This window comes from Anabas testudineus, chromosome 11, assembly GCF_900324465.2.
Source record: "Anabas testudineus chromosome 11, fAnaTes1.2, whole genome shotgun sequence".
Lineage (NCBI taxonomy): Eukaryota > Metazoa > Chordata > Actinopteri > Anabantiformes > Anabantidae > Anabas > Anabas testudineus.
In genome coordinates this window covers 3,078,888-3,102,386 of record NC_046620.1, presented here as the reverse complement: position 1 = coordinate 3,102,386, position 23,499 = coordinate 3,078,888, and the positions used below count along the sequence as shown (strand labels likewise).

The 23,499-nt window shown below is 41.5% G+C and overlaps 1 protein-coding gene across 1 annotated transcript; it reads right to left on the bottom strand.

Annotated features, from left to right (window-relative positions):
- Positions 1-40: 40 nt before the first annotated feature.
- On the bottom strand, positions 41-17,072 carry slc2a3a (solute carrier family 2 member 3a). Its single transcript, XM_026348002.1, has 11 exons — positions 16,989-17,072; positions 16,548-16,687; positions 10,631-10,732; positions 9,986-10,146; positions 8,753-8,993; positions 8,492-8,654; positions 7,155-7,342; positions 6,009-6,113; positions 5,816-5,914; positions 5,165-5,371; positions 41-4,928 (listed from the first exon to the last, which is right to left on the bottom strand). Exons 2-11 carry the CDS (start codon positions 16,557-16,559, stop codon positions 4,617-4,619), a joined length of 1,590 nt encoding a protein of 529 aa, XP_026203787.1. The 5' UTR covers positions 16,560-16,687; positions 16,989-17,072; the 3' UTR covers positions 41-4,616.
- Between the last annotated feature and the right edge of the window lie 6,427 nt (positions 17,073-23,499).

Sequence of the window (23,499 nt, the reverse complement as noted above, 5' to 3'; positions counted from 1 at the left end):
AAATCCAGACCACAGTACCACACTGAGTCCTGTTCCATGAATGAATATTTTATTTAACAACATTATATCTGGTATGTACAGTATAAACACAAGCAAAACAAAACCAGTTGGGGCAGCGTGGCACATTACTGAGACCCTGTTTAACAACCTGAATTTACACAATTTAAATTTACACTGTCCCATCTTGATCCAAAAAACCTCCTGTAAATGTCCTTTACTGTAGCGTTTCCTTTAGAGTACGATGCATGTGTCTAAAATCACTCCACTCACTACATTCACTACCTGCCATTTACATTTTTAGATGTAAAACCTACAGTGTAAATGTCTTTTCATGTTACTTTAGACAGTATAGGCCTAATACTTACAAAACTACTTATGAAGTGTCTCACATACAACAGCAAAAAGAAGCGTTCGAACACTGAATAACAGTCTGTGTGTGCATGAGGTGCAGAGAGGCACAAATAGCAGACTTACAGTACATGATACACAAACTGACATTACACAGGAACAACATACACAACTAACGAACACGGGCAAAACAGAGAATAACTAAAATCACACTATGTTAACGAGACATTTTTCTGTTTGTGTTGTTCAATCCGTGATTAATTTCAGAGTTTCTGATTTCAAATTAAAAGTCTGGAAGTGTTTTATAGATTTATAGATTTTATCAACAGATATTTTTAAACTACTGTTAATTTTTATTTCTTTTTAGTTAATTTTTAAGTTAAAGATGAAACAGTCGACTGTTATTATCATGTTCATCAAATTATCACGTACAACAGTAGGAATGTTACTCCTTCACCGTTGCTAGGTAACGCATCTCTACAGTGGCTGACTTTTAGACTGTTAGCGACCGACGCCATGGCAACGGCATTACCACCAGGAATTCTCATAGAAGAAACAATATGGCCGCCAAACACCTGACAAAACTACTACTACTGCTGCTACTATCACAACTCTGAGTGTGATCGGAGGCAAAGTGAGAGGAGACAGAGGCGTTAGTTAGTGACAGAAGGAGCAAAACTATTTAAAGAACAGTGTGAAAAGATGTTTTTCAGCTAGAATCAGCTCGAGCACGCTGCTGTCCTCTTACTGTATGTGCACCCCAAAAGAAAAATAATCCAAGCACAAATATGGATGTGCACAAGAACATATAACTAGTACTTTGGTAAAAAATAAAAGCATATTTCACAAATGAATACTTATACTCTTCTATCTTTGTACACAGAGTTCATACATGTGCATAATGTAGCTCGCTATATGGTTTTATATCTTTTCATATTGTCTTTTAGGGAACAGTCACACCCAGGAGTTGACCTTTTTTAGTTCAGTAAAACATAATGGAAGCTTTGGATTTGTTTCACTAACATTAATCAGCAAAGATTTTAATAAAATTTTACCTCCCAATAAACCATACAAGAGAAAGCTGTAGTCAGCCTGTAGGTGTGACGGCCCCCGTAGCACAGACCGTGCACCCCAATCACTTAACTTTTTCACTTGTTAATCTGAGGTTAATCTATGTGAAACTGATCTCACATAAATAAATAAGAAACTGGACAGAGCAATAAGAAGCATTTTAAATCCACATTAGACTCAAATTTAATAAAGTTCAGTTTGTGCCACATTAAAGGAGAAATGTGGGTGTTGCCACGGACAGAAGCTGGACCTTTGAATACAACACTGAACACTTACATGAGAGGAGCGTAGCCCCCCCCCCCCAAACACAGTACATCACCACCATCCACAAATACAGCACTACACAGCAAAGCCTGAGCATAATCGATCCTCTCACTGCGTCAAAAATTCATCTTAACAAGCCCTTTCACATCACATCCAAACCTTCCTTCTAATAAGTCTGATTAAATTATTCAAATTACTTGTAAAGATAAATATTTTTCCAGTGTAGCCAAAAAATAAAGTTTATATAAATAAATAAATATGTCTTCAAGGTGCAGCATGGATAAAAAAAACTTAGAAACTACAATATTTCACACAGTCGTGACAGAAAATAGAAAATATACTTTGTGTCATACACGTACACAACACACATACTGTACAATGTTGGTAATACAGAAATGTTTAGGATTAACAATGCCACACGTGTTTCACTCTTCAGACAAAGCGCTGTGACATAATAGACGTCGCAACCTGACAAATAAAGCCTGAAACACACTGAGGGCAAATTGAATCCAACAATATTTTTGTGGCATATGACAGAAGAACATTGTTAAATTGACTGTATTCTGAATACGGTTTGGTGAACGCTGCAGTCAAACCTTAGAGCACCACTTTAGATGTCATTATTTAATAACTACTCCTGGTAGATGACTTCACAGGGCATGTGGTAATAATACAAACACATGCTGCTGCTCTCAGTAATGACTTGTGAAAAGCTGCACTCAGTGTGTTCGGGCTTTAAAAGTCGTACGTGGGATTTGAAATCACGACAGCAGGTCACATTCTGCAACACGTGGTTAGTACAAGTTAGTCCATCGAAATGTTAACTACGCCCATCAGCAGGAGAAACTGTCAGCAAAATATTTTGTCTGGTTCAAGAACAACTTCTCTGAATCGGCTTGAAAACTGAGTTACAGATAATTAAATAATTAACTGGAGTGTTTTAATCCATTGGGTGGAAAAAAGAATCAGAGAATTAGTTTTTGAACCACAAGACATCTTTCTAAGTTAAGAAATGAATAATTTGGTACGCAGACTTCTTTAATAGTTTACCTAGACAAATATAGACTTGGTTAACTGGTGAACTCTGAAAGTGCCTCATTATGTTCCATCAGTATCTTCCTTGTCTTTCTTAGGTTAGTACCCAACATAACTTGGGTTACACAGAAAGGTTTGCTAGGCTTCCTCCCAGCACGGCGTAACCCAACCTATCAGAGTAATCCTGCATCCCATGCAGCTTTTTCCACATAATGATTATATATATAAATAAAAAATTTTAAGGTTTTTAAAATGGCAGAACTCTTATTTTGGAATGTCGCTCTTTGCTTTGAATTCACATACAAAACTCACCTATTTTACTTCCTCCGATCTTGATGAGGGTCGATAGAACTGTTTAAATATAGCAGATAATTCTCTCTTTGTGAAAAAAAAAACAGTGTTGGAAAATATATTAAGATTAAAATTCTAAAACAAACACATTTACATGTGGTTCATAGATTATTTGCACTTTTCCTCTTTATCTGTTGCTTTATTGTTTATGCTGATTCTAAATTGACTGCACATTGTATACAACTGGGACTCTATAATATCTACTTGGCCACATAAATGCAGTTCCTAATTATTAACTGAAATTCTTTTAATTTTAATATAAAGCGCTGCTGTGCTCAGCTCAGTGACGTCTACGTTAGTGATTGTGGCTCTACTGCTCGCCTTGCTGCTTAAATCGTTAACAAAGTGCATGTAAATAGATGCATTTATAATATTATAATCTCTGTGTCTCTTCATAAACAATAAATCTCTGAGCTGCACTTCACGTGATGGAGGTTTGACTCCACCACTACAAAGCTCATTATTGGGGCTACTGAAAAGCATGATGATTCTCAATTTGCTTTGGTGTGTTAGGACTACAGTATATACTTTATACAAAAATCAATTTCTACGGGAATAAATACTCTGAATATTCTCTTCAACAAAATAAATATACATTGCACGATACCCTGCAGCAATCTGCACATGTTACAGTTCAGCCAAAGTGTTTTAGTCCACAGGCCATCGTTGTTATTTGTTATAGTTGAACATAGCACCAACTCCAACCAACACACCAGTGAGTGGTTATTACCAAAGGTGGTGCTAGATGCCAGCTAAATACTTGTGGATCAGAGCTTGAACCAAATTGGCTTACAGAATTATTAGATTTAGCATGGCCTGTGCCTGCTGCTAATTATCCATCCTTAATTTAACAACCAGAAAAAGGCAGATCGTGTATTTAAAAAACGTCTTCTTCGACCTGGGATTAGAGAACATTTCCAAAAACATGGCAGCTACGACTAAAGCTGAACATAAGTAAATAATACTAGAGGAATCTACATCTATAAAGTAATATTTCACTACAATATCCACTACAACGCCTGTCTAAACCATAAAAACAGGACGAGGCTAAACTCAGAAGTTATGTTAATAAACCTGCAGAGGCTGCGTCACTGTCAGCACACTTTGCCTCTTGTCTGCAACGATGGACGTTTCACCTGGACCTTTCCATGACACCTGTTAGTAGCTATTTCCATTTGCACTGCCTGAGTAGCTGTGCAGGAAAACTGTGTCGTTCTGTCTAAAACGAACTGCTGTCTTAAAAGAGACTCACCGTTAATGAGCTGAATTCCTAGGAATGTGCAGGAGACTGATTCTGTAGTAGTGGACAGTGATTTCTTCCCTTTCACAGTTAAGGGAGGATTTAAAAGAAGGAACTGTAGGAGTTAAGGTGAAAGCAGAAAGCATGACCTTTAAAGGTCAAAGCCTTTTAACTGATAATGCCGTCGCTCTCTATGTGTCTGGTATCAAAATGTACTAGCTCTATTGTTCCAACATGATAACAGTGTTTGGAAATCTCGTGTGATTCTTCCTTCATTTATAACCTCCGTCAGCCATATAAAGCTGCTCTACACACTCTCCTGTACTGTCGAGTTTGATTTGTCTTCTAGAGGTGTACTTTCAGCTGCAGACGGTGGAGCTGATGCAGGCGCCTCCACCAGTGGGACCTTCTCCTTCACCGGCGAGGCGGGAAGCGTCACGGCGGCGCTGGCAGGAGGGTCCTCGGCAGACGAGGAGGCGGGCACCGGGCCGCTGCCGAAGCTGCGGGCGATCTCGTCAAACGTCTTTCCCTTCGTCTCGGGGACTTTAATGAAGGTGAAGATGAAGAAGATGATGAGGAAGGCGGTGAAGATGAGGAAGACCCAAGGGCCGCACAACTCCTGCAGAGAGGAGGGAAAAGTGACACGTGTCAGACTTTAATCATCAGATTTTACATGTTCAGGTTCTCATGGACTCACAGAAAAGACACGAACAATTCAAATCTGAAAATGTAACATGATCTAATTCAAATATTTCACATACTATAAGACAAGGTGAACTAAACAGAAAAACAGTAGGACCACAAACCAAACCAGGCTCTAACCATTTCATACCAGGACGATCACCCCTCTCTTACCACTAGCTTGGGGAAGCTCATTCCAACCAGGAAGTTGGCTGTCCAGTTGCAGCAGCCAGCCACAGCCATGGCCGCAGGGCGGGGCCCCTGGGAGAACAGCTCGGCCACGATGAACCATGGGATTGGACCGGGCCCCAGCTCAAACATAGCCACAAACAACATGACCGCTATGATGGCCACGTAGCTCATAGCAGCAATGTCTTTTTGCTGTGAGAGGGAGAAAGAAGAACAACATCAGACAATGACACATCGTAGATGAAATTATTTGAACGTAATGATTATTTAATGGTTAGTGAGACTCTGCATCCTGTAGTGACAGAGCGTTTTAGCCTCTTTCAGCTCATTGTTTTGGTTTGACAAACTGCAGCTATATATATATGTAAAGCATTACAAAACCTTCTGACTTTAATACTGCTGCTGAAAATAGATTTGTTTTCAATGCATGTCTGTATGAATGTGTAAAACTAATGTGTAACATGTCTTTATTTCTCCCTAGAACAGAATCATTTAACACTAGATGTCACTGTTTTTAACATTAACAGTCTGTGATGACACACATCACACATCACAGCAGCAAGGCCATGATAAAAATCTTCCATGTTTTTAAATGTCTTCCATGTTTTTAAATGTCTCTGACAGTACTGGACTCACCATCAGGAGTGAGATGGTCATGAGCAGAGCGCTGACTGCCATTCCTCCCAACCCCAGCAGGTGCAGAGTCCTTCGTCCTGCCTTCTCCACCAGGAAGAGCTGGAGACAACAGAAACAGGAGGGAGTGATGTGCTGCTGAATGTACACACACACATACAAACAGTATGAAGACAGAGACACTGGCGTCACTCACTGAAACAACAGTGAAGATGGTGTTGACCACACCGGCTCCGATGGTGGCATAGATGGGTTGTTCCACACCGGCCGAATTAAAAATCCCTGTGGAGTAGTAGAACACCTGAAGAGAGAGTGAAGTACACGTCAGTACTCCTCAAGAACAAATACTCCTCTAAGAAAACAGAGTATTTTAAACACTATTAAATTTGATGCAGGATCCTGTTTCATATTGCAAAGAGTAGAACATCTTAAATATTGTCCAGACGTACACTGTTACATAGAGTAAATACCTGTAGTACTATGTAGCCCTAATCTCTAGTACTCTACCAATACTCTCCTTATAAGAGGTAAAAATATCATGTTCAACAAAAGCGAAAAAGGAGAGAGAGGCTGCATTCAAAAGACAAAAAACTCTTCAATGTGCTCTTTGTACACAGCTGAAATCTTTGTGCTTCCTGTGGATTTGGTTGTATGAAAATTATATATTATTAAATATTCAGATTAATTAATCCCTAAATGAATTATTTACATTTTTGCTACTTAATGAAAATCGACACACGTACAGTCTTTACGTACCTTCTAATGTTATTTTAATATTCTACAGGACAAATAACAGATAAATATTCATACATCAAACTTCATTAGATACACTTGTAACTATCGAACCAAATGGTTCTGCAGGTGTTTGGTGCTGTATGAGCACTTCAGAAGCTGCATCTCCTGGTGCAGTCACACCATCATCCATCCTTGATTCTGCCTCATACTGGGAAGAAGTAGCTGACATTTGCTTCCTCTGTGACGCAGCTGCACAGAGTTTTATAAAGTGACCTTTTCACTCTCACTGAATGGAGCTTGTATTTGAACCACAGTTGCTTCTACTCTGACTTATTTGTGTTTTACAGCTACTGTATGTGTGAAGTTATTTCTCTCTGGAATAGTCTGCACCACGTTTTTGTAGTAAGAAAAATGAAGACTTTAGAAAATAGTTTTGTAAAATGATTAAAATAAGTAAGGAATCTTTTACATTTTCAATTATTTTCGGTCTTTTTACAAATGTATTTACTATCTTAAGATGGGGGATTATTGCTTTAAGTGTAATATATTTTGTGTTACTGACTAAATTGTCTGACAGAAACATTGAACCTGTGCGCTTCCAACTCACAGCATTGATTCCTGACAGCTGCTGGGAGAGCTGCAGCATGACGGCGATGACGAGAGGCTGTCGGTACAACGGCGAGCGGAAAAGCTCCAGGATGGTCACCTTCTTCTCCATGGCCATCTTAGCGCTCTCCTCCTTCATCTCCTGCAGGTCTTTGCTCACATCCTCACTGCCGCGCAGACGCACCAGAGCTGAACAGAACAGAAACAGTCGATGTGCAAGAAATTTAAGACATGACTGAAAATACTATAAATATGAAGATGTATGAAAGGTGGAAACTGAAAAATGTGATTGTTGTTGTTTTTTTTTAATATACTTATTTTGAATTTGGTGCCATTTGCAAAAAATAATCATCTGTGATTCATAATATTGTTGAAGGATTCATCCAGAGAATTCTCTTCATCCAAAGGACAAAGCAGCACTGAATGTCTGTGGTCAGAGGGTCCTCAGGCAGTTCTGCATTAAAAACAGACTTGATTCAGTGGTAAAAATAACTGTACAGGCTCAGGAACACCTCTGAAAACCACTCTGCTACACTGGTATGCTTTATTGCAGTGTGCACTTGTACTACAGGTGCATCATCCTGCACCTGCTGCTTGTAGTCACAGTGGCTGCTGTTCCCTAAAGTTACTCTCTTGCCTGCTTCTGGAGCTACAGTCTGTGTTTTGCTTGTTTTACTTGTGTTTGTTGGTTATCTGAGACGAGAGGTGTGCAGAGAAGTGGGTCAGTGACTCAGAGAGGACCCTGACACGCTGCAGGCTGAACAGATGCCAAAACCTTCTGCCTGCTCAGGGGCTTTTCTCTCCAGGCTGATCTTGCCCATCTGTATCTGTGACTACTGATCTCTGTCTCTGTTTCTTGTTTACTCAATGATCTGTCTCTATTTCTCTTTCACACACACCTCTCCTGAAACATATCATTTTATTTTGTAATACAAAACAGTGACAGTGTCTGCAGTAGTAAAAGCAGCAGAAGAAGCAGTAGTTTAGTCAGTGCTAGTGCTGCTGGGGACTGTAGTACAGCTTCACTTCCTTAGTGATAGCAGCAGAATTAAGTACAGTAGTACTGGGATGAACAATCGTAGCAGCTGTAAAAGTGGTAGTATTGTTATTAAGACATATGCAAAGGTCTTAGTAATGTAGTAAAAGTATTAGTGTCAGTAGCAGAGCTGAAGTAGCACTGACTGAATGTTTGATTGTAGCAGTAGACAGAGTAGTACAGTCAGTATAACTAGTGATAGTAGTAGTGATAGTAGTAGCAGTGGTAGTTGTAGTAATGACAGATGTGCAGTAGTAATACTGTAGTAGAATCAGTAGTATTGCAGTAGTATCAGTGAATACCTTTGCGTGCCTGCTCCTCTTGTTTCAGGTTGATGAGCAGGAATCGAGGGCTCTCAGGACAGAAAGGCAGCAGGATGCACTGCAGAATAGCGGGGACCACGGTGAGGGCCAGCAGCAGGGGCCACAGCTTGTCTGAACCGAGCAGAGACTCCAGACCGAAGATCTAAACACCAGAGGCCACAACCAACAGCAGGGTGAGATTACAGCAACGCTAATCATTAATGGATAAACCTGAGGTTTTCTGGAAAGCCTCCTGCTGACCTGAGCGATCAGGATGCCCACCACCACACCGAGCTGGTGCAGGGTGCCAAAGGCTCCTCGGAGGGGAGTGGGCGACACCTCGCCTACATACATGGGGGTCAGGCCGGTGAAGAGCCCGCAGAACAGGCCGATGACCAGACGACCGGCGATCACCATCTCGTAGGAGGAGCAGATGGTGGAGAAGCCCATGAGGAGGCCGCCGATCAGGGCCAGACTGTTCACAAGGAACATGGAGCGACGCCTGAGGAGGAAGAGGATGATTAATCAGGGTTTATCACAGCCTGTCTCACAAAACAAGTCCCTTTATGAGTTTGTTGACTCCATTAAGAAACTGGATAACAATGGGGGCAGAGCTAGGCGAGCTGCCTTCAGTCTTCATGCTATTGTAAATATGCAGAACCGAATGTTTCAGCATCTGTTAAAATATTAATAGATTCAAATATGGAGCCTATTAGGCATTACTACTAGTTGATATGAGAGACAAGCGTTAGTTAACAGAGCCATTTGACTAGATGTCTGCACTGTGTTTTGCAGATACCAGCTGACGGAGACAGACTGTGGCCATGATGATGACTGGAAAGATGCTGTCACAGTAATTGTGGCTGAACCTGCGCCTGGTGGTGTTGGTGGAGAACAAACCTACAGGCCATAAATGCATCGTGCACCATGGCGTCCTGTCTTGTTTCTTTATTATACCTAATTGGACTAGAATAAAACTGGTCCTGGATCAGATGGAAGAAAAAAAAAACATTGCATGGGAGCAAAATGTTTTTTTTTATTCCCACTGTGACCTTTAGTGCACTTGAAGTGTTTCATACATTTTCAAAATAGTCAAAAGTACAGTAACTCCATTCTGTACCCAGAGCTATTTTACTTTAGATGTCACTCCTCAGAGAATGGTTTGATAAAACTCAGAGACGAATGAAAACTGAACGACTCCAGGGAACATTAGAGCTGAGCAGTGGGCTCCAGATAGACATGCTTCATAAACTCCATTAAGACTAATGGCTGGTGACAGCTCAGCTGAACCACACAGGAAATACAGGGAGCCATTACAGAAGCAACAGCAAACAAACACTGAACAGAGAAGCTAAATGGGACTAAAATGGAATCAAGACATGTTTTAAACTTGTAGTCGTGTATTAAAAGGACAAAGTGACTGAACAGACCTGAACAGATCAAGAGAGAGAGAGAAACTCAAAGTTGGACATATGACGTCATTTCCTGCTGTACCTGCCAAATCTGTTGGCCATGACACCCACGCTGAAGGAGCCCACCATGCCGCCCACACTAAAGATGGCAACGGCAATGCTCCACACGATGGTGCAGACGCCCGGGTCGATGGGCACGCCGTAACGCTCCACCCAGGTGTTGTTGAAGAAAGATCGGAGTTTCTGAGGACAGAGAAAGATAATGTTGGTACCACTCAGCTTAGCTGAGCGTGAAGGGAACTGACGTTCAGAATCAGGCTCTTCACAGTATCGTGCCTATTGATTAAATGCCACCTGCTCTGCAAACTTAGTATCAACAAGCTGTGCACCTGCATTTAAACTAAAATAACCCAGGTTAAATCCGCACATAGTGAAAATGTTTGGATGTAAAACACACTCGTCTTGTCAGCTTAAATCAAAAAATGATGCTGCACCAGACACGATTTTTATATCCGAGCTAACTGAGATGTGGTCGATAGTCCAAATTAAATTCTGCTGTTAGCTCTGGTTACTTCTGTGCACATGTAGAGAGATAAACCAGCGGTAATTGCACTTTCCAAAGACTCTTGTACAGCTGCAGGACACTTAGGGAGTGAACTGATACCTGCTCAGACGTTACTCTGTCAGTTCTAAATGTAAACTGAACTCATTATTGCTCACTACTAACCTCCTCTGGAGCATTGATGACTCCTGTGTTGTAACCAAACTGCAGCGAGCCGATGACGGCGGTGGCCAGAGAGAACAGGAGATAACCTGTTACCTGTTTTTGCTGTGAGGGAGAAAAACAAGAGGAAGAGGAGAAGAAGAAGAAGAACAGAGAAAGGAAGCAGGAAGGGTAGGGAAGGAGCAGAGGAAGGAGATGAAGAGAGAAAGACATCATAAATATGAGCTTATAATGGGATTTTCAATGCTCATAATGGGATTTTCAATGCAATAAACTCTGGTTGACGTCAGTGACGCAGATAAACAATAGAATCAGGTATCAAACAGTGGATCTGTGCTCAGACACACACATTAATGCATCACACATGATTACACTGAGAACACTGTTACAGCTATCAGAAGCTACTTTCTATAAATAAAGAGTCAGGTATGGTATGAAATGTTATATAAAGCAGTAGATCAATAGTTTTATTGACTGTGTTTTTCCTTCCTGATCATAATCAGCAACATGCAGATGAAATTCAATAGTGAAGCTCCTTCATGTGTCCCTGCAGCCAGCAACGGCCTCGAATCACCTCCGTAATGAAATCAGCCCAAGTATCAAAGGAGCCATCACTGTCATGGTGACGTTATCTCATTATAAAACATCCGAGCCTCATCGAGCCTCCGTACGACACGTTAATCTAGGAAACAGTGATGTGTATAACTTATAACGTGTTTAAACTCTATTAGTACAGTACATAGTACAATGTGTATTTATAAGAAACAAAGGAGCAACATGAGGACATGTTACACAGGAAATATGGGAAGATTATCACTACTTTAGATTTGATTGCACTGTTGTTGATTTATACAAAGACATGCTCAACTTTTTGTGTTGTTCATTTCCTCCAATTATCTAATTTTTAAGGACAGACGGTGTCTGCCCTCTGACCTAAAACGTACAGTTTAATTTATCCTGGGTTTGTTTGTGTTCAGCATTTTGCTGTATTCTATTAATTTCTATTTAATAATTTATGATATTTACACACAGACGAGTACTGTTTAAGTCAGACACTTATTGATTTAGCTGTGAATGTCTAAGCTTCTAATAAATGCACTAATGTAGATGTGATCTTGAGCGTACTGCATGTTTACTGGTTTTCTTTATTTTGTGTGTCACAGTGGCATCACAGGCTACACCACAGAACTCAGGACATTTCCTGATCAAATAGAGCTTAGACAACAAAATAGTTTTCACAAAACAGACTGATCTGTGTCATTTGAAAGTCAAATGATATTTAAACCCAGTTAAATGATATTTAAACCCAGTTATTTAAACTGAGTCAGTGGAGCGATCAGGATTCATCATCTCCTGGACACTTACAGGACAAAAATCAAACAACAGTGAAGGACAAAGTCTGTAAAACGCCTCGAAGGAGCCCGTGTGTGAGATTCAGGTCAAACTAGGTCATCACAGCAGAAATTAGGCCACTGTGTCTTGTATCTGCTGATGTTGTTAAATCAGCACAGGGATGATAAAGACGCTCACAGCTGACGGAGCAGAATCTGCTGCTGTTATCTGAGATGGTGCAGAGGCCTCAGCTGATCCACTGCCCTTCATATGACAATATCAGAGCAAGGTCAGATAAAATTAATGAAGACTGCAGCTCACACTGGTTTCACTGTAGATGGGCGTTGGCTGCACAGCACCAATCAGAGGACGAGAGAGAGACGGCCGTACGGGAAAATGACAGGAAGGTCGAAGTCAAATGATTCAAACTGTGTTAACTCACTGACAAGATGTAAAAACATCACATTAATATGTTTTCATGCACAATTTCTGTTCAAGCTTAAAAAGGCATAAGATGGTTTGATTAAGGCTAAGCAGAGACTGAAGAAGTCTTAGAAACAGGACGGTGCTTATTTAAAAAAACACAAACATCTTCTCCACAGGCTGAAACTCTTCTCTCCAGCTTGGCCACCATCATACAACAGGATGGAAGAACTAAACATGGAGCTTAATACTAAACACAGAGCACACAGGAGTCAGGCTTCACTGGTGAACACTCAGGACCTTTGATTTCTTCACTGAATATGTTCCTAAACTCTCATTTAGCGTTGAATTGAATGAATTAAAACGTCTTTTTGTAGCTGATACTGATGCACGACCATTTAACACATTTAAAACACGATGCACTTTGTTTTCATCTGCTGGAGTGAACAGGAATTCCAGTTTTCAGATCGACTTGTGGTTTCTACATTACCTTACGAGGTTGTCTGCACGCTGAATATTGCATGATGATAAAACTTTAACGAGGAAACTTTTCAGCCTTCAAGGTCGTCATCAGGTAAACATGCATCTCCCTCCTCCCTGTTCCCGACAGCAACCTTCAATGCTTTGATTATCATTCACTTGCTCAATAAAGCCACTTTCTAACAGGAATGAAATCTGCTCTTTGCCAAACAGCCTTTTGCTGTTTTGCCGGCCTTCATTTGCATGTTCCCAGAGGATTTAGGTGACATTTAAGAGCGATCAATAATCCGATGAGCTGCCGCAGACTGAGAGCCGCTGCACCTCTCTGGGCGGGTCTGCAAATGGTCAAGCGGTGATTTGGATTGGATTTGATTGTTGATCTTTGTTTTTACATTACAACATTAATTCTTTACTGCAGGTTACTCTTAGAGAATATGGCGCCACGGTCCAGCTCTGATGTTATGGACCTTCAAAATAAAAGTAATCAAACTCCACAGATGTGTACTGAAATATAAATACAGTCATCATAATGAAAGTAAAACTAATAAATTATTTTTCATAATTATTATATTTTGTAGGCAAACACACAAATACATAAATGTTGTATATTTATCTGCGTTTTTGTTTTTTCACAATAAGAGTCTGAGAAACAGATCAATAGAGAACAATTTAACATAGTTGTGTGAAAAATCTCTGCAGCAGAGGCTGATTGTCCTGTTTGTATCCTGTTTTATCTGTATACAGGTCTGAAGATGCTTCATGCTCTGCCCTCCATCACTCAGTAATACAGTAGTAGTACTATTTTTAGACTTCCCCTGCCTGGTAATAGTTAAATAGTTTGTAAAGCTGGTTCCCTAAACTTTAAACTGAGATTATCACAGGCTTGGACTTCACAGACAGCACTCCTCATCATGACTAAACTTAATTTTCTGTGGATTGCTCCTTTCAATTATAGACTGAATATAATACTGTTAGTTTCTTACAGCAGTTTCTTACTAAAATATGATGTAAATATGTTATAATATACATAAATATAACAATTGAAACACAAAGGAACTCTTCTGTCTGAAATCATCAACATCAATGAAGCCAAAAGTTAATTAAATAAGACAGAAAGAGAAAAGCCCTGAGCGCGGCGTGAGAGTAAACTGAGCCTCATGTGATGTTTCAGAAAACTGCAAACAGCCATCAACCCCTCGACACACACACACACACACACACACACACACACACACACACACACACACACACACACACACACACACACACTTCCTGCTATATTTGTCCTGAATTTCCTCTTTCTCTGCGTTTCTCTGATCGACCGCGTCCGTCTCTGGTTTTTCTGTCAAGTCACCGTGACTCGGTGGAAATGATCGGTCACGTGATGCCATCGAAAACGTCTCGTTAGTACGGACAGTGATAGTGTGAAGGTCAAATGATAAAAACCTGAATTTGACTTATCTTTACCAAAAAACATCTGTTCATTCCCCCTTTATCTGTTGATCAAATCCTCTTTAATTTTACACATACGAGTGTTTTTTCCTCCACAGCTGAACTTTTCAATCAGCATCAGAAACTGATTTCAATTAAAGTCTCATACAAAGACTTCGCTGTTGATGTCATTTGCTGACGTGATGCAAAACTAAACTTAACTTCATGTGTTAAAACTGTGGATTGACCCTTAAAATTATAATATTATATTGAGAAGAAGTTTAATCAGCTTTTTGTTTTTTGTTTTTTTTGCTGAACAGATGCTGTGTTACTATGGCAACTAGCATCATGATGACAGCGTGTAATCACATCTTCCTGTCACACTCATAAATCCAACACCAATCAGATTGTCCTTCTGACTGCACATAGAAACCTCTGACAACAGTCACACACCTACAGGTGTTTCACGGACCACCACCGTGTGCACGAGTCAGACGAGCGCAGTGACTCATCGTATCTTCATCCTCACACTAATCACATCTTCTTTCTATTTGTCTCCCTTAAAAGAAAATGTGACCGGGGTTGTTCGCCTGCAGCCTTTCTCCTGTCGTCCCTTTTCTCTCCATCCATTCATTAAAGTGTCCATATCGCTCCCCCGCCTGCTCCTTCTTCCCTTCATCTCCATGGCAACAGCCTGGAGGTGACAGCATTATTGACACAGGCTGAAAGTAATCACGGCAGAGCACGCACACACACACACACACACACACACACACACACACCAAGCAGCAGCTGCTCCATCCTGGTTATGTACAGCAACACTGTGTGTGTTTGTGGGCCGACACGCTCGACTCTCACAAGCACAAACACGACGACTACGTCTGACCCACATCCAGCCCGAGCGAGCCAGCGCTGTTTCTCATGGAAGAGTCAATCAAATCAATTCTCGATTGAGAACTAGAAGAAGGGCAAACGCATTGATCTGTTGTGGGCGGTGAGTGATTTCACTGCGAGGGTCCCACAGGGGTCGGGGGTCGTGTGTCGATAATCAATAAGAAGCAGGAGCAGTCAGAGCAGGTTGGGATGTCCTTCAGGACACACACACACACACACACACACACACACATTTAAGCAACTCAATATGTGAAGACGTACACAAACAGTTGAACCTAAAACACATTTACCCAAACATCAAGTGTCTTTTCAGCCGGGTTTGATGAATTAACACAGTAACAGGTGGTTTCAGAGCACGTTTCAAACATTTATATTGTGTCCAACAAGACAGAAACTATATTTAATCTGTGAAGACTTGGCTTCTTTTTACTTAATTTATATTTTCCCAGGTGAAAATAATAGTTAAGTATGTCTTCTAAATATTCTTCATACATTTATGAACTATAAAAGTTCGGAACAGCTGTTGCTTTTTTAGTGATTTGATTGATTTAACATAAGAAGTCCAGCTGATACATTTAGACTCTCTTCTTCTGTAGCAGCCATCATTTCTCCACCTGCCTCCTCTTCAATTACCCTGGTTACTGATTTCCTTTATTTCCCACAGGTCCTTGAATCTAGCCCCAGAAGACGGGCGTGGACGTGTTTCATTCAGCTGTCACAACGATGTTTGTGTACGTGCAGAGAATCAAGAGCAAAGATGTGATGAAGTGTTTTCTCAGTGAAGAGGCGTCTTGTTGCTGCAGTGCATTCTGGTCTATTTTCTGCAAAACTGCAGATTTGTATGCTTCAAAATCTCCTGTTTATTGTGGATGTTTTGCTTCTCTGACTTATTTTCTTGTATCAAACATCTATAGTAGTTGTGATGTGCAAATGTGAGTTTGAACGGATGTTTATTTTTATCAGCATCACTTTTAACCTTGATATAACAAAACTCTGAAGGATCTTCAAAAAAGAAAAAATGCTTTTCTTTTCTGTCTTTGATTTTTTTAGAGCATTTGGTTCTGACACATATATACAGGAGAAACATGAGTCAAGCCACGGCTGCATATTAATCTCCTCCCTTACACTCACCCACTTAGTCTCTACTACTGATCCGAGGTCGCCGCCCATCAAGACTCACATAAATACAGCACACGTTTCTTTTGCACACATCTGCAGTGCTCACACACTGTCTGTGTGACTCCCAGTTATTGTAGCACACATGCAGACACCTCCCACACTGCTCTGCTCAGACTTTATATAGAAAGACCTGTTATTGACATGTAAACACTGTGGACTAGGAGGGAAGAACAGCACTCACCTGTCCCTCCATCTTCTTAAATCCAGCTGAACGATCAGGGGGAAAACGTTTCAACCCTCAGACTGAAGGATGCAGACAGGAGCTGATATCTTCAGGTGGTGGTGAGCAGCTTCGCAGGTCCCGCCCGCCGAAGCTCCAAGCTGCAGGAAAAGAAACGAACCTCATTAGGCGCTGTCCGTGGTACCAAGCGGCTCTGCCATGAAGGACACGACCTCTTTATCTTCCCCATCACAAAACCAATCACTGATAATCAATAGCTTGGATTTCACTCTGCATATCTGCAGCTACATCTGCTGAGTTTCTGGTTCTCCTGTTTTTATGTCTGTAATGTCGAACTGGAGCATGCAGCAGATTCAGATCCACCCCCGTCTTATCAAAAACACAAAACCCCAACCCCCCAAAAACAAGTCCGTGCACCAGCAGCACCACCCGGACACTCACCTGTCGTGAAGCAGCAGCACTGGCTGAGCCTCAGCAGTCTGTGTTTGCAGCAGTTCCTCCCTCGTTCTCTCCTGTATTTCGTCTCATCCAGAAGCTGCGAGAGGAACCGCACGCACGCAGTTGTTGGGTTTTTTTCTCGCCTCCTCCATCAACCTATAGGAACCCGGGACGGTTTCGTGTCGACGTGGCTCCGCCTCTCAGCGTATACGTGCAGAAATCCGTGACTCGAGCATCATCACCGCGTCCCGTGAGGCCAGGCGGCGTCCATGTCCTATTATGGCTGCTGCGTCTTTATTCGGCTATGTTGACCAGCGTGGGCGCATGCGCGAACAGGGTTGTCGCCGAGGGTCGTGAGGGATGACTGTGACCCCCCCCTCCGTCCCCGCCTCTCTGCCTCACTCCTCCCCTCGCTCTGAGGCGTCCTCCTTCCTTCCCATGATGCCTCTCTCTGGCGACCTTGAAGGTAGCACGGTGACTGATGCTGCTGCGGATGCTGATGCAACGCGGGCCGTTACCAGGGCAACGGTTCATGCGGTACAGCCCGGAGGATGCTCCGGTTGTAAACGTATTCTTATTTTTTCAGTGACCAACATGTTTTCATGATGCAGATACTCAAACACTGCAGCTTCTTCTCTGTCGTGTTTGTTTGTGACTCAGTGATGACGTCAAAAGTCAACTCACTGTAAGTCCTGGAGGATTCACGTCAGAGTGACTCCACTAGATTTATCTGACAGTTGAAGTTACAGATTAAAAATAATAATAGAACATATTCTAAATGATAACATATGATTATAGGTTAAGTAACTACTGCTAATAAATAAATAAATAATGATAAAACATATTATTCTGTGTTCTGAGAGCTTTTACTTTTGGTACATTAAAGATTTCTCCTGATCTCCTTTATGTTCAATGTGTGTAACAGTTTGACTTCACGACTTTCAGCTGTAACTGTGTTGACTTCACTTTTGTAAGAGATCTGAGTATTTTAATGATTGAACCACTTTTCTACTTACAGTGAACAGCAGCTGCTACAAGTACAGAAACGTGACTAAATCTGAGTAAACAGACTGTTACAGATTTGTTTTTCAGATTAAATTTCTACTTTTAATTCTCTGTCCACTTAAGGCTAATTGTATTGATTGGACATAAGAACAAACAAGTTGTTAGGAGCTCGATATGCATCACAGAGAGTTACTTTGACTGTACTACAATATAACAACAGTGGTTACAGTTCCAGGGAAATTAAATTTAATGTTATTTGTCTATCGCCAAATGACAACAGGAGTCATCTCAAGGCACTTTACAGTGTTTAAGACCTTTCAAAGTATAACTGTAAACAGAATAACCCCACTTGAACAAGCACTAAGCGACCGTGGAGAAGAAAAACTCCCTTTAACAGAAGAAACCTCCAGCAGAACCAGGCTCAGGGTGGGAAGACCAGAGGTCAGAGGTCGAGGGTACCTGCTGAGGAGAACAGAGAGAGGGAGACAGAGAGGAGGAAACACAATTACAGGAGAGAGAAGACACAAAGTTAATGACATGAAATGGTGGAATATGAAAGGAGAGAGGAGAGGAGAGTTCCCCCAGCAGACTAACCTATAGCTTTATCTTTAAGGAGATTCTTAAATTCAATTCAGGATTTTACAGGGAGCCAATGGAGAGAAGCTAACGTAGGAGAAATATGATCTCTCTTGCTAATTCCAGTCAGTACTCTGGCTGCAGCAGTTTGGATTAACTGGAGGCTTTTTAATTAACTATTGGGACAAACTATTAATAATGAATTACAATAGTCCAGTGTGGAAGTAACAAATGCATGGACTAGTTTTTCAGCATCACTTTGGGACAGGATCTTTGATGTATGAGGTGAAGGAGATATCCTCAATCAAAGATAACTCTGAGATTTCTTACAGTATTACTTGAGGCCGATACTAAATCATCTACAGCTCGACTTCAGTTCCTTAAGTTCATCACTAATGTGGATCCTCACAAAAATGTAAAGAAGCAAAAACAATAAGAGGATCGATGGTTTGTGTGTGGACGCCTCTGCCTTAAAGCTTCATCACAACCTGTTTTATGTCTTGACAGGCTGCCAGGTCCTAACTTGCTAATTAAAAGACAATATTAATATTTAATATTTGCCCACGTTAGTGCACTCTGGGCTCTAAGTGATATCAGGCTTTCGCCTGTCAAAAGAAAAGCTTCTTAAAAATCTATATTTAACACACTCAATGGTCTTTTAGTCTCATGTTTAAGATGGTTCTTTTTCCATAGTTGTTGACAAAGAAATCAATGTTAAGTAGAAATCAAGACAGATACAGTGCTGTGAGAAAATATATAACCAGCTCTTTGGAGTGTGTGCATTTGTTTCAGTTGTACAAAAACTACTTTTATTTTGAAAATAGCAGCAGCAACATTAAAAATGTGTCATGTGTTCAGCACAAAGACTGCTTCACGTGAGGATTCAGTCCAGCTTCAATTCCATGTTACAATCAATTTACTCAAATACATGTTTACTTTTCTGTGTCCCAACCTGACGTGTGCTGTAAATGTTCAAAGATCCAGAAGTTTCACACAAGAAGAGACGATTTTTAACCAAATAGAATATAGAAGAGAACATAACTTTGTTTAACATGAATGAGGGCTGCTGAGGATGTTTAGACCCTTTAAGATCAGGACAGTAATCTAAAAGCTGATGAAGTGGTTTTAACAGAAAAACACAGCAGAAAAGAAACAGTCAGTGTTTTCATTTTACTTTAAAACACATGAGAAATTCATAAGTGAAAATTAAACAACAGAAAAGATTTATTTTATTTATTTTTTTTTTATTTAGAGTGACCAATTGTTTATTGTTTATATGTAAATTTAGAGTGACCAATGAAAAGATGTGGGAGGAAACCAGAGTACCTGGAGTAAACCCACGACACCACAGCCGCCAACACTGTGAGGTCTTAGTGTTGACTGCTGTGGTGTCCCAGAGAGCTCACGTCCTGCCCCAGAACCTCATGTCCACTGGTCCCTGTCCCTCAAGATCCTTAAAGGACAGAGACCCGTGGAGCAGGAGGCGATCTGGGGCAGGGCGTGAACTCTGTGTCACACTCGTCTTGAAGGAAAAAACAAGACAAACTTGATTTTTTCTTCAAGACGAGTGTGACGTTTCACCTAAACACCAACTCTGTTTCTCCGTCTGAAGACGTCGGAGACGGTTCCTCCCACAGAGGAGAAGAACCTGGAGATGGTGCTAGGCTGTTTGGGCTGTGTGAGGTGGTGTTTCAGATGGGAGATGATGTGGCTTTCAATCACTGGATTCTGCAGTTTCATGGACACCAGCAACATCTCCACACAGCCACACTTCTTACACAGCGCCTTGAAAATGGTCTTGTCACATTTTTTCAAGGTTTCTTGGGAGATGTTAAACTCAGCGTCCTTCACTTCAGCCCATGTTCTGTCAAACAGACGATTGATGATGACTTCGGGCTTCCAGATTAACTTGTTCACCCTTGCTTTCTTGAATGTTCTTGTGACGAGCTTGTCCACGAGTGTCATGAGGAATGATTTGCGTTGATCAGTCTGAGTTGATGCGTTCTGCACGCTTCCTGCCTTCATAGACACTGAGCCATCAGCTGACAAATACTTGATCTCCTCAACGATGACCTTTGGCAGCTGTGTTCTTGAAACTGGCTCAGTCTCCATTATGGCGATTATCACCTTTTCACTGAGGCTGCTGACCTCGGTCTGCAGCCACCAGTCCAACATTCCCAGGCAGCACTTCACTGTGTTTTGGACAGTACCGTACACGCTGGCATCAGACATATGAACACGTGTCTTTGTGCTAGGTTTCCTCCTAATTCCTTCTGGAGGTTCTTCTAGCGTCCTAATCTCTTTGATGTGATTGTAGATGAGCTCAGTAAGTGTGTGTTTGAACGCTGGTCTTTGTCCACTGCAGATCTTCTTCAGTTTCTTAAACACACTGATCTCGTTTGCACCTCCAGTCTCTTTGAAGAGCAGAGAGTCAACACTGTCCATGAATGACCGCGTCGCCTCTCTGCTTTGCTTCTTGGATTCTGGGGTAAACTGGGTCTCTAGTTGAGCCACTACGCAATGTATTGATGACTTTGTAAACTGTTTTGCGAAGAAGGTCTTGATCTTACTTACTGCTCCGTCTATAGACTCGATGCACTTCTCTTGGGTTCCTGGACTCGCAGTATGGGCCTTTTTCAACCCCTTCACCTCTTTGACGATTAACTTGGCAACGTCATCTGCAACAGTTCGAATCTCCGAAGCTTCAGATTGTACGTCATCCACTTCAGGGTCTGTGATGTTAATCAGCTCTTTGCTCAGAATTTCCTGGATGGTTTGACTTATGGCAGTTGCTGAGGACTCTGGTTGCCCAGACCTGACTGGTGAAACATGTTCAAACTTATCTTCTGAGTCCACGTCCTCTATGATGAATCTGTGGCTGATCTTTGGCTTCTCTCTTGGGGTGTGTGGTTCGGTGCAAACCTGTTTTACCTTGGTCTCAAGTGTTTTTACCATGTTGCTGCCATGTTCGACCATAACATTAAATCTGCCAGGGGGTGTGACTTGACTTATTACAGGTTCCCCAGAGCCTACAGGCCTGTAGAGATCTGGGTTGACATCCTCTGTCATGTCCTTAACAGTCAGGTCAGTCAGTTCACCTGAGCTCGCACACAGTTCCTCAACTTCAGCAAAGGTCTGAAGAAGAGTGGGGCCCAGAGCGGACTGGACTCGTTCCTCTGACAGGAGTTTGATGTTAAGACCCATCAGCAGGTACTTTGAGAAGCATGACATGACATCCAGAAGTAAGTCTTCCAACATTACTTCGGAGTCATGGTCAGGCTCACCTGAGCTTGAAACTCTCCATTTCTGTTCTATGAAGGATTTGATCAGTGGTCGAACAGCGCCGACTCTGACCTCTATGGTGTCCACTACTGTTGTTCCTCCTCCCGTGTTCATTGTAGCTCGTTTTTTTAGGTACGGACCTGTGAGCTTAACACCTGCAACGATCAACACTAATGTTGTGTCAGTAATGTCTAATCAGGTGAGTATGATCTAAAGATGAAAGGGATTCCTGACGTCATAGATCAAAGGAACGCAGTGACTAGGCCCCGCCTCCAAATAGCAACGGCATCCTAACAACCGTTACTTCCGGATTTTAGAGAAGCCATCCATCGATCTAAATTAGTACCAGTGGGATTAATTAATAAAAAATACTAGTTTTCAGTGCAGTGAGACTCCTGAGTCACTTCATCCTAATGAAACCATCGCACGTTTGTCGTTAAACAGCTGCAGGATCGAGGCATGCGTCTCTGAAGAAGGCGTCCTGAGTGCTACAGGACATGACACCAATAAACTACTTATTAATATGTCAGTCTGCAAAAAAACATACCAGTTTTCTGTGAAAGCATTTTAGTTACTACACAAACTTTATCAATCAATATATAAATGATTAATTATACACTACTGTGCAGGAGCATTAACTCCACACCCCCTCTCTCCGTTTCCCTCCTGCATGATGAATCACTGCATGGTACATTTGACTTGAGATAATAATAAAATTAAGTTGTGCTTTTATTTTAGGCTCAGTCGCCTGTTGATATATATTTTTTATTGTTTTACTTTCTAATATAAGTTGCAGCAGCAGCTTCATTCTGTAAAAACGACTTTATAAAATCACATCCATTGTTTACATTTGAAGTAGGCTAATTATTTATAATTATTTATAATTAAAAACGTATTGATTGGAGAGACAGCCTAGCAACGGTTTCCAGGTGACTGTCTCAATTTGTGGGCGGGGCTTAGGGAGCTGTCGCTGCCTTTGGTGAGTGACGTCATCTCCTAGAACGCTTTGATGTGTGAACACCTGTGGATCTGTACCTGGACCTGATGACCTGATGAGAACAGACATTTAGATCTAGTTTCATTTCTTTGAGCGTTAAACGGACGAGCACACAGAAAATGGACAGTAGCACAGGAACAACCAGCATGGACAGAAAAGAAACGGTCCCGTCACAGGAGATCAGCGTGGACCTCGTTCATCCACTGATTGAATCCTTTTTTACAAGGATGACACCAGAACAATGGACACTGTTGAGGTCAGGTGAGCCTGACAAGGCAACAAAAATGTATTTAGCAGAGCTGCTTTTGGAGTTCATAGCATGCGTTTCAAAAGCTCTGCTGATGGCCCTTCACAATCCAAAGGTAGTGTCTGAGGAGCACGTTCTTTCCACCACGGGCGCCACCATCTCTCAGACTTTTGAGGAGTTTCTGGACATTAACAACCAAAGTTACAGCTCAGAACAGTTGACAGGACTGATCATTAAAGAGATCACAAACACCGTCAACTCGGCTCTCTACAGTCGTGTAGAGTCCATAGAACCTGTCATAGTTCGAGGAACCCCTCCATGCAGACTTAGCGCTATGGTCTGGCATGCCTGCAGAATTGTGAAGGCTTGTACTGGCAGGGTGAAGCTGTTTTGCACTCCACCTCTCA